The following is an 11,586-nucleotide window of genomic DNA, read 5'->3' on the forward strand; positions in this document are numbered from 1 at the left end:
TAGTTGTGATAGTATATGTAATAGTATACACAGAATATGTGGCAAACCTGACCTTTTAATTAATCACATGTATATATATATATATATGCATATATGCCAACTAATATTAATAAGTTTTCCCTTACTGATCATTTGCAGTATGCATCCAGCTCGTCCGGAGGAGAGAGTTCATGTGAAGAAGGACATGTTCGAAGACCACCCCATTTACGACCGTTCCACCCACGAACTGTTGCCCTTGACCCTGACCTTCCTGTTCTGAGTATATCTAGCGATCCTGATTATTCCTCCAGCAGTGAACAGTCTTGTGATACTGTCATCTATGTTGGTCCCAATGGTGCAGCTTTGTCTGACAGAGAATTGACAGATAACGAAGGTCCTCCAGAGTTTGTTCCTATAATCCCATCCCTAAACAAGAAGAGAAGTAAAGACAATTCTGCTATTAGTAGGAGTTCTGACAAGGACCATTTTAAATGCAACACTTTTGCTGAACTGCAAGAAAGGTTAGAGTGCATTGATGGTAGTGAGGAACCCATCAGATTTGCTTGTGGAGAAATGTCTGTTGTGTCCAATTGTAGTCCAGTCCCTGGAGGTACAGAAAATGCACAGTCTAAGATGATAAAGGAAAAAGTATCTTCTCCTTCTGGAGGGTTCAAGAAACCAGTTCCACAAGAAGCTGCATCTCCCAAAAAAGGACATAACCTTCCTTTCCAGGCTATGGCACCAAGGGTTTGCAATAGCAATTGTAGTGAAAAGGGCACACTTCACTTGAAAACTGAGCTTTCCAAACCACAGAGCAGAGCTGACAACAAAATAATAGACTTGATACTGGAGGGAGAGACAATCACTGATTCCCTGCAGTCCTCAAGGTGTAGCCCTTCAAGGAATCTGGAGCAGAATAAGGCCACAGCTGAATGTACCATTAAGGAAAAGTCCTTGTACATGAAGAGAACCTTGCCAAGCCCAGCACCTCCACCTCCACAGCAGAAAGATCATGTACTGAGTTCTGAGAATTTGGAGCTGGACAATAGCAATGCAGTTCGGACTCCTCCCGTGGGAATGAGCAAACAGATAGGAAACAAACCTGAGCAAACCCCCCTAGGAAGCACACACCTGGTTGGTAGCAACTCCCAGAATCAGTCAGGTGCGATAGAAGTACACAGCTTTAGGTCAGCATTCAGAGGGAAATGTTTTGATCGGGATATACTAACAACCACAGTGACTTTGCAGCAGCCTGTTGAGTTGAATGGAGAGGATGAGCTTGTTTTCACTGTGGTGGAAGAACTGTCCATTAGTGGGATTATGGATAATGGAAGACCTTCCAGTATCATTAGCTTTAACAGTGACTGCTCCCTTCAGGCCCTTGCATCTGGTTCGAGGCCAGTCAGTATTATCAGCAGCATAAATGATGAGTTTGATGCTTATACCTCACAGGAGACTTCTGCTGGTGTAAATATTGATATTGTTGTACCCTTTGCTAAGGATCCCTTTACCAGCAGCAGACGTTCCTCCATCAGTTCATGGCTTAGTGAAGTCAGCATCTGTACAATCGAAAGTGATGGAGCCCAGACTAGTGACAGTTTTATCGCACAGTCATCCTACAGTTGTAATAAGTCTGAGGAACCCTTCAACTTGGATTCATCCCATTTATCTGTCCCTCTGAAAAGCGCTCTGAATGATAGTGGGTTTTGCTTCTCTGAACTGGAGAATGAGAGCTTGAGTTTCAGCAAGCTGTCTTCAGGCATCGGCAAAAGCCCTCAAACGTCTGAAACTACCAAAGCATCTCAGATAAAAAGTGCTTTTTGTGTCACTGATCAGCCCATAAAAATAAAATTTAGTAATTCTTGTGATACGACTTTGATAGAAACAATACATTCTAGTCTTCCTAGGAAAACAAAAACTACCTCGTCTCCAATCCACAATAATACTGTCCTCGGCTATAAAGAGCTGCAGAACCCACATTGTATATTTGAAGATCCGTGGCTGTTGCGCAGCGATTATCAGTTGGAAGCAAAACCTGCAGACTCACTGTTGTCTCCAAAATCTCATGTGCTCGGTACTGAGAAGCAGCCAGGAAAAGCTGCCCAGTATTTTGGCACAGCATCCAGGCCAACAAAGTCACAGACTATGCTTGCCTGTTCACAGCGGGTTGTGGATGGTTGCGAAGTGGCCTGCAAATCCTCTAGCGGAACTGCAAAGAAGTCAGAAGTTGCAATGAAGATGCCGCAGCTGAAGAGAGGAGCCACCACACTGGGAGTCATGCCGGTGTCGCGTGCTAACAGTACTTTGCCAGAAGCCACAACCCAAGGGAATTTGGATAATTCCTTGACCACTGGCAGCTTGAAGTCTTCACTGGGAAAGAAGAGTGCACCACAGAAGTCAGCCATGTTGCCTAGGCCAAGTGGGCCAACACCTCCAACACCTCCTGTACGCAAATCAAGCCTGGAGCAGAAACCTGTTGGTCTGGGTAGTGGTGGAGTTAAAGCCTCCAGCCTGGACTTTACCAGAGCTTCCACACCAAGGACTGATGGTGAACCAGATCTGCGATTGAAAGCTGGGTCTTACTTCAGTGAAAGTGCCAGCAGCAAAATGAACCTGAAGGGTGACCACTCTTTGCCCAAGATGACGTCCAGTTTAAAAGCAAAGACGTCAAAGAGCGAAGCTGTGCACCGTTACGGGAGCCACATGTCCCTGGAGAGGTGCGACAGCCTGACATCGGTCGGATCCAAAGCAAGCCTGGCAAGGGAGAATGGGAGTACCAGCAACAGCCGGGCAGGGCGTTCCGTCCCCAGGCTGGGGGTCCCTACTGTTGCCTCCAGTGTGGGTTTACCACCGCCCTTCACCACCCCTGCACCTGGTAAAAACAGCCAGGCGAAACCTACAGCTAACCAGAAGGTGCAGGTGAGTGGGAATAAAAACCGAGGCCTCTCAGCCAACGGATCAAAGTCTCTCAGCTCCTCTGTGAAGTCGCTGACGCAGCCCTCGGGGAAGGGCTCTGGCATGGCTCCTGGTGGGAAGGCGGCACCCCGCTCCGTGCAGCCCATCAGTGGCAAACCTGGCCGAGGGACTATCATGGGGACCAAGCAAGCCATGAGGGCGGCCAACAGCCGCGTGAACGAGCTGGTGTCGGGCGGCTCTGCCAAGGTAGGTCACTTCCGAGGCTCCACTGACTCTGATAGTGGAAACGATAGTGGCATTAACCTCAGTGATGAAAAATCGCAAATTCCAGTGCTGCCGTCACCATACAGCAAGATAACAGCACCCCGGCGGCCTCAGCGGTACAGCAGTGGGCACGGCAGTGACAACAGCAGCGTCCTAAGCGGGGAGCTGCCACCTGCCATGGGGAGGACAGCTCTGTTCTACCACAGCGGGGGCAGCAGTGGCTACGAGAGCATGATTCGGGACAGCGAGGCCACTGGCAGCGCATCCTCGGCACACGACTCCATGAGTGAAAGTGGGATGTCATCACCGGGTCGGATGAGGAGCCTCAAGTCCCCCAAGAAGCGATCAACAGGTGAGGAACAAAGGGGAAGGCAGCGGGGCATCCACTGCTGCGTCCCTGAGGAATGTAGGGTTTTCATGACATCCCTGACATAGAGAAGAGGTTTGGGGGAAACGCAAAGCTAGGGGGTGGACTGCTTGCATCCGCTTGCATGTGCACGTGTATCGTTGGGGGAGCAGCTGTTTGTCATTTATTTAACTTCAAAGGTGCAGGTGTGACACAGGTGCTATGGTGGAGAGGGCAGGAGAGGTGGCGGGTGCCCCGGGGTGCCGGCAGCCTCCCTGCGAGGGAGGACGCAGCACACTGCTGCCGGCGGACAGGGGAATCCTCCTTTCTCAGTAGGGTTTGAGGCAAGCATGGCACCCGTGCAGTCCCAAATAGGAGGGTGTTATGTGTGAATTGGGACAAGTGAGAGTGCTGGGTGGGTGCTGATGAGTTTTTGTGAGTGTAGGGGAAGACCAGTGAGAGAAGGGCAGTGAGGAGAGCAGGAGCTTTGCTGCCAGGTGTTTGCAAGACAATTTCTGTGAGATGGGATGGAAATGTAGATTGGAAACAAAGGAGCATGCTGGAGGGGAGAAGAGCATTTGTGAGTTAATGAGGATTGTGCTGAAGGTGTGTTAGATCACCCAAACATAAGACTTAGGTGAAGAACAATAGGGTGCATACATAAGATGCAGCAACTCTTGCGTTAATGCTACGAGCTAATTGGAAAATTATTGTATTGCACTGTAACAGTGTTTTTAGAAAGACGTTTCAGAGTGTACATGTGGATACTGTAAACAATAGGAAACTGACTTGGGAAGTTGCTTAGAAGAGGTGGCTCTGATTCACATGCTAAGGCAGACATGCCTGACCATGCCATGGAAAGGTGGGCGTACAAGAGCCTGGTTCCCTTTCCTGCTCTCTAGTGCCTTTCCTTATTGCTTTTACATGTGGTGCTCATGTAACTGCTGCTGGTTGTAGCCAGATTAAAAATCAGGCTCATATAACTGCTGTTACAGTAGTCATTTTTACTGATCTAGGTTCAAATCCTGTAGTACCATGAAGAATTAGTGGCAATCAGTTCCATGTAGCTAATGACCAGCAGCCTCATTCAGCAACCTAAGCATACATACTAATAGAAATATAGTAGGAACTAACATCAGTGTTGAATCTGAGCTTTTGGTTGGAAAACAGCAATTATTACAATCCCTGTAGACGTTCATGATGCTCCGTTCTGGCAGTAAAACCAAATGAGTTAAACTGACATAAATCTCATGGTGCTTTCTGGTCAAAGCAACCGAGTTGTTTCAGCAGGTTATAAATAATTTTGGAAACTTACTGCAACATTTGCTCCAGTTCTCTTTCCATAGCATATCAACCTTTTAAACATTTCCTACAAATCAATATTAACAGCTGCATAAGTGGCACACATTGAGAAGGCATTACCCGCTGATAGATTTGTACTTTGTTTTGCCCCAGGAAATGCTTATGAAGTCTTTAAAAATGATGAACGATTTATTTTTACAATTGAAATTGTTCTATATCGGTAAATTATGTATTACTTCTTTTGGACTGCTGTAGACTTCGAGACAATAACATATTTTATACATGAAATGAGGGTTCCTAGGAAGTTTATGAAATATTTCTTACAAGAAACGTTTGGTACAGACCCTTTATTGGTCTAAATTATATTGTGATTTTTGCAAAGTTTTAGAGATTCTTGGAGTAGTTTATGTTGCTCCAAACTGTGTTGGAGTCATGCAGTCTCTGGATTTACTCCCAGACCCTACTCCCATATATGTTACTAGAAACCTCCTCCTTCATCCTTGGAGAAATGACATTGACCTCGACTGGTACAGGGGAAGTATATGAAGTTTTTTTGCTTAGTACATGTGTGTGACTTCCTCTGTTCGGTGTCCTCTTCAGAGGGATCCTGCTCTCACTGAAGTGGCTACAGGATGAGAGTTACAGCAGGTGATTTCAACAGGCAGGACTATAGTGGTGATTCAGACTAAATTAATTGGGGTTGTGACAATGATGAACAGGTGATGTAGAATCATAAAATAGAATCATAGAATCACTAGGTTGGAAGGGACCCACTGGGTCATTGAGTCCAACCATTCCTAACACTCCCTAAACCATGCCCCTCAGCACCTCGTCCACCCGTCCCTTAAACACCTCAGGGAAGGTGACTCAACCACCTCCCTGGGCAGCCTGTTCCAGTGTCCAATGACCCTTTTCATGAAAAATTTTTCCTGATGTCAAGCCTGAACCTTCCCTGGCAGAACTTGAGGCCATTCCCCCTTGTCCTGTCCCCTGTCACTTGGGAGAAGAGGCCAGCTCCCTCCTCTCCACAACCTCCTTTCAGGTAGTTGTAGAGAGCAATAAGGTCTCCCCTCAGCCTCCTCTTCTCCAGGCTAAACAACCCCAGCTCTCCCAGCCGCTCCTCATAAGATTTGTTCTCCAGCCCCATCACCAGCTTCATTGCTCTTCTCTGGACACGCTCCAGAGCCTCAACATCCTTCTTGTGGTGAGGGGCCCAGAACTGAACACAGTACTCAAGGTGCGGTCTCACCAGTGCCAAGTAGAGAGGGAGAATCACCTCCCTGGACCTGCTGGTCACACCGTTTCTGACCCAAGCCAAGATGCCATTGGCCTTCTTGGCCACCTGGGCACACTGCTGGCTCATGTTCAGTCGGCTGTCAACCAACACCCCCAGGTCCTTCTCCTCTAGGCAGCTTTCAAAAAAGAATCAAATCTTCCTCTTTCCAAAATATTCCCATTCTCATTGTTCTTGTTACTTCTTAATTGGATCCTTACTAATTCTAATTAGAGATGCTTTTTCTTAAGAATATGTAAAGCAGGTAACTCTTCAGGTATCTATGGAGGTCTGTTGCTCTTGGGGTGTATCTGCTGGGATTTTGTCTCCATTTCGTGTTGAAGTTTGTGACAGAGTTTACCTGGCAGCCTCAACCTGCACTAAACACTCTTGTAGAGGTCTCAGCCCACAAGTAATTTTGACAGTACTGACCTCTGAGCAGCACTGTCTCGTCTGTTTGATGTGCTGCCTTTTGTAAGAAGGCTAGAAGAAATAAGACTTTTACCTCTGTGTTGGTTTTCCATGTGAGGAGGAAGGTAGCCACTAAATTTATTGCCACCAGTCACCCACAGCTGCCGTGTGACATTTCAGCTTATTTCTGGCGGTCTTTGGCCCTCCTGTTTACCTAGGGTTTGGACTGCAGCCTTGTTAACATTGCCTGACCAGCTCTATGCATGTACTAATCTGTGACACGTGTAGTGTAAAGGTCAGCCTCTTAGAGAATGAAGAGAAATTTATCATTACAAAAAATGTTGGACACCCAACTGCTAGGTCTTGTATACAGAAGTACCAGAATTTTTGAAGGGTGTGTGTCCATCTCTGCTTCTTAAAACTTTAGCCCTGGCAGATATGTCATGGTGGTAGTATGCTGTTTTTCAGTAAATCTGGGACTCCACCTGTGGAGCAATCTGTAAGGTTTGTCAGTACTCTGAGCTTCTGAGTACTGGTGCAAACGGGTGTTGACAGGCCTCAGAATTAGAGGTGGCTCAGGTTGCAGCATGGTTGTTTGCTGCTTTCTGAATGCCTCCTAATCCCACAAAGTCATTAAGAACTGCAGGTATTTAGCCCATTAAAGCATTGGTAGTAGCTCTGGAGGAAACTGATTCTCTTTGCAAAGAGATAATTCAGTGAGAGGGATCTGTTCTGGTAAGACCCCACCTAGAGTATTGTGTCTAGTTCTGGAATCCCCAACCTAAGAAGGATATGGAACTGTTGGAACAGGTCCAGAGAAGGGCTAAGAAGATGATCAGAGGGCTGGAGCACCTCTGCTATGAGGACAGGCTGAGAGAGTTGGGGTTGCTCAGCCTGGAGAAGAGAAGGCTCTGGGGAGATCTTAGAGTGGCCTTCCAGTGCCTGAAGAGGGCTACAAGAAAGCTGGGGAGGGACTGTTTACAAGGGCATGGAGTGATAGAACGAAGGGGAATGGTTTTAAATTGGAAAGGGGCAGATTTAGATTAGACATTAGGAATAATTTATTCACCATGAGGGTGGTGAGGCACTGGCACAAATTGCCCAGGGAAATTATGGATGCTCCCTCCCTGGAAATGTTCAAGGCCAGGCTGGATAGGTATTTTACTGAAAGGAAAAGATGAATAAAAGCATCTTTCCTAAGCATCTTCAGAAGCTAGATATTTCTTTAATTCACTGTGGTATATTCTGTGGTCCGTTAGTCTCTTAGAGTGTGAGGAATGCTTGTATTTTGTACTTTAGGTCTCCAACGTCGTAGACTGATTCCTGCTCCACTGCCAGATGCTGCCACTCTAGGAAGAAAACCCAGCGTCACTGGCCAATGGGTTGATCTACCACCTTTGCCAGGCACTTTAAAAGAGCCATTTGAAATTAAAGTTTATGAGATTGATGATGTGGAACGATTACAGCGACATAGACAAGAGGAAACTGAGGTCAGCACATATTTTACAACAACTGTAGACAACTTAAATTACAGTATACAGGCAGAATCCTTGCTTGAATGCTGGAATGGTGTTCAGGAAATTGATTGCAATTAAAGTGCTATAATTATTAATTTTACAATTCATATATTGGGGTACCCTTAACACAGAAAATGAAAATGATTACTGTCTAAAATTAATTGTGTCTAACATGACTGATGGTGTAAATGGAAGTTACCAATGAATACTTTATGAGAAGACTTTATAATCTTAGCCTTGCTGATGAAACCTTACAGCCTCCCTCAACTATAGGGTCATTAACTCTTTATGTAAATGACAGGATTCTATTAAATCAGGGATGCACTTAGTTTAATATACATGTAATTGGAAAACATTTCAGCTAATTCTATTTTGGAGACCAGAATTCTATATTCTTCTGATGCCTTTTTCCTGTTTCTTTCATGATAGCCTTTCCAGGATGTTGAGAAGGTAGGAATACTTTTAAGAAAATAAGAATTCACATGTTTTAGGATTAAATATAACTCTTACAGTATTATTAGGCTGTGTCTATCATTTGCACTGCTGGAAAAAAATCGTCTACAAACAGTAGTAATTTCAGAATGTGTTAGAGGTTTTTGCTACTTCAGAGATGCTTGAGTGATGTAGCGTGTTTTTCCTCTAGATTAGAATCCATTAATGTAAACTTCAAATGCCCCCCCCCCAAACACAAAGAAACACCATCCCCACAAACAAAGAAAACAAACCACCTGCTCTTACAAGTAGTGAGCTGGGAGCAATTTATGCCAAATTGTTAGAGGTCAGTTCCTAACAGAGAAATAAATGAAATGGTCTTTCTGTCTCTTAAAAGGGTCTAATGTATTTCCATACCAAGCTGAAGATATTAGAAAGGCGCCAGCAGCGAATTAGAGAAGTAAAGGCAAAGCATGAATTTTTGAAGGAAGAGTTGGAAGAGACAAAATGCAGGTTGATGATAGATCCAAATAAGTGGAAAGAAGACTGTAAGTATTTTGCAAAAACAGTAGTATAATCAGTGTGTAACAAATTTTCAGCATGTGAGCAGCCCCACTTACCGCTTGCTAAGATAGTTTGCTGAATACAGCCCTAAAATTCTCTGTGATTCCATTTATATTTCTGTGATATAGGATATGTTCAGTGATGAGTAGTATTGGAAATGAACAAAACCCGTCTCCAAACCAACCAGAAGAGAATGTCAAAACGATGCAGAGACTCGCTGTGATACTTGTTAATATTAATATTGATATAACCTTTTACTATCCTTCTTTCAAAGAAGAAAAAAAAATTGTTTCTCTATCCATGTTATAGCTGGGAAACTGAGGCATGGGACTTGAGACTGAGTGCTGTGCAGAACTGGAGCCTCAGGGCAGAGTTTTGCATTTGCTGAACAAAGTGAAAAACATTTCTTAGTTCAAGAGAAATAAAATGGTGCTCTACATTATTGGCTCCCTTGCGATAGAGTAATGTTTTGCTACGAACTGTTTCCCTCACTCACTAATTTTTTTGTCTGACAGTTGAAGTGGATCCTGATCTTGATAAGGAGTCACAGGAGTACCTGGAGGCACTGGAACAAGTGACAGAGGAACTGGAGCAGTGTGTTAATCTGTGCAAGTCACATATTATGATAGTGACGTGTTTTGATATTGGAATAACAGATGCACAAGATGGAGTAAGAGAAGTGGAAGTTTGAAGATAAGTTTTTCAAGGGCTGAAGGAAGTGAAGCTGGAACGAAGTGAAGAAGTAAAGAGATTGAGTAGCTGGGAAGTGAAGGAGGAAGGGTGAAGACTAAAAAGCAAGAATGAATGTTGTATGAGAAAGAAACAGCTGAGGGAGGGGAATGTTCATAAATCATTTGGTGCCTCAACACGACCTGAACTGTACAAAGATAAAAGTGGGATCAAATATTGCTTCTACCAGAGGGAAACGAAAAAATTTACTACAAACAAAGATGTTAATATCAAACAAAAAGCATACAATGGAAGTGCCTTTGAAGTTAATTTGATTTTCATTTTTGTATTTGGTGCTAGAAATAAAGCCAGCAAACCTAAGCAGACCACAAAATGTATTCCTACGAAATATTTTATACTGTATAGTGTATTTATAACTATGTAAAAAACAAACGACATTGTAGCAAAAGCAATAAGTAAATTATGTTTTCATACCTGAACTTGCCTTCTTGTTTCATAGAAAAGCTGTTTTATGTAGCAGAATTAAAATTGTATTATAATTGTTTTCTTGGTTAGGGTTCAAGATATTTTTATGGACATTTATCTATTGAAAAGGTTATTATGGCATTTTGAGATGATTGTTTTACCTTCAGGTTTTGTATTATTACTTTTTCAGATCAAAATAAATGTTTGTTTTCCATTTTATATATACCTATATAGATATATATTAACTGCTTACCTACTTCATTGGTTACTAACCTCACTTATCACAGACCTGGGCTTTTTGGAGTCGTAAACTTAATGTGAGGAATTCTACAAAGGGCACTGTGGTTTGGTTTTCTTTTTTCCTCTCTGACTGCAGGAACTGAGAATTACGTTTATTACCAAAACCATAAAACAAGCAAAAAAAAAAAGGAACAAATGTTTTTGTAAATGTTAAGTTAGGTCCATATTTTTATATAGTTTTGACTATAAATATAGCATTTGCATTTTGAACTTTTAAGACAAATAGTATATCTTTTTACAGTTTTTCTAAGGAAGGCAAACCCTCAGGATCAAGTTTATACATGCTGCATGAGATTTGTGCTTTTTTGAAGGAGGCCACTTAACTGTGGAAACTATTGATAAACTGTTGCCAAACAAATACTTTTGAAAAGGTTTAATAGTGTATGTAATACCACATTTCATAATGAATCATATTTTCTAATCATCTTCCTTTTTATGGTTTTTTCAAATCCTTTGTACAAATATGTATTATAACAGCTTGCTTCGGTTTTTATCTGTGAATAAAAGATACATCTATTGTTATGGTTGCTTCTTGCTATGTACGTGATTCTAGTGTTCAGAAGAGAGAGGATAGCCCATGGTACACTGTATTAAGTGTCATATTATATTATCTCTTTGCCCAAGAGAGATAATTGGGAACTGGAGTTTTGACATTAGTCATCATAAACCGATCCAGAAAGAGATACAAAACACCAAAGGGTAAATTAAATAGCAATGATAATACTTATATTCTCTTAGTACTTCATAGTTTACAGAACAAAGACCTGCGGTTCACATACTTGTTTTCCCTGATGAGACAAAGCAATTAAAAAGGGATCTAAAAGCACAAGAGAACTTTAAGAAATGGAATCAAGCCGTGGGCCTCATGGGTCCATCATAGCGAATGACTGCATTAATTTCTCTCTGACACTGCTACATTTGCACTCTGGTTAGACATTAGCTATGCCCGATCCTTGTCTCCCACTGATGCTGACTGTAGTAACTCTCAGCAGATTTAATGTAAGCTCATGCTTCTAGTGACATCATCTTGAGTATTTTCCAGCTGTTTGGCTAAACTGCCTCTAATGTGTGAAATTTACCCCTCCTTCTTTATCTCTTGTTACATATCCCTAACCGAATGGTATCCA

At 43.0% G+C, this 11,586-nt stretch overlaps 1 protein-coding gene across 3 annotated transcripts in view; it reads left to right on the forward strand.

Annotated features, from left to right (window-relative positions):
• Positions 1 to 9,992, forward strand: part of KIF26A (kinesin family member 26A) — a 102,572-nt gene extending 92,580 nt beyond the window's left edge. The window contains exons 12-16 of one of the 3 annotated variants that reach the window (XM_054068415.1): positions 139 to 3,511; positions 7,791 to 7,981; positions 8,438 to 8,458; positions 8,838 to 8,988; positions 9,520 to 9,992. In XM_054068415.1, coding sequence (XP_053924390.1) covers positions 139 to 3,511; positions 7,791 to 7,981; positions 8,438 to 8,458; positions 8,838 to 8,988; positions 9,520 to 9,695 — 3,912 coding nt within the window. In that variant the 3' untranslated portion in view covers positions 9,696 to 9,992. Of the gene's footprint in view, positions 1 to 138; positions 3,512 to 7,790; positions 7,982 to 8,437; positions 8,459 to 8,837; positions 8,989 to 9,519 lie in introns of those variants that run through there. The other 2 variants (XM_054068416.1, XM_054068417.1) reach the window with 2 other exon arrangements.
• Positions 9,993 to 11,586: the final 1,594 nt, after the last annotated feature.

This window comes from Cuculus canorus, chromosome 5 (genome assembly GCF_017976375.1).
Source record: "Cuculus canorus isolate bCucCan1 chromosome 5, bCucCan1.pri, whole genome shotgun sequence".
In the NCBI taxonomy this organism is placed as follows: Eukaryota; Metazoa; Chordata; class Aves; order Cuculiformes; family Cuculidae; genus Cuculus; species Cuculus canorus.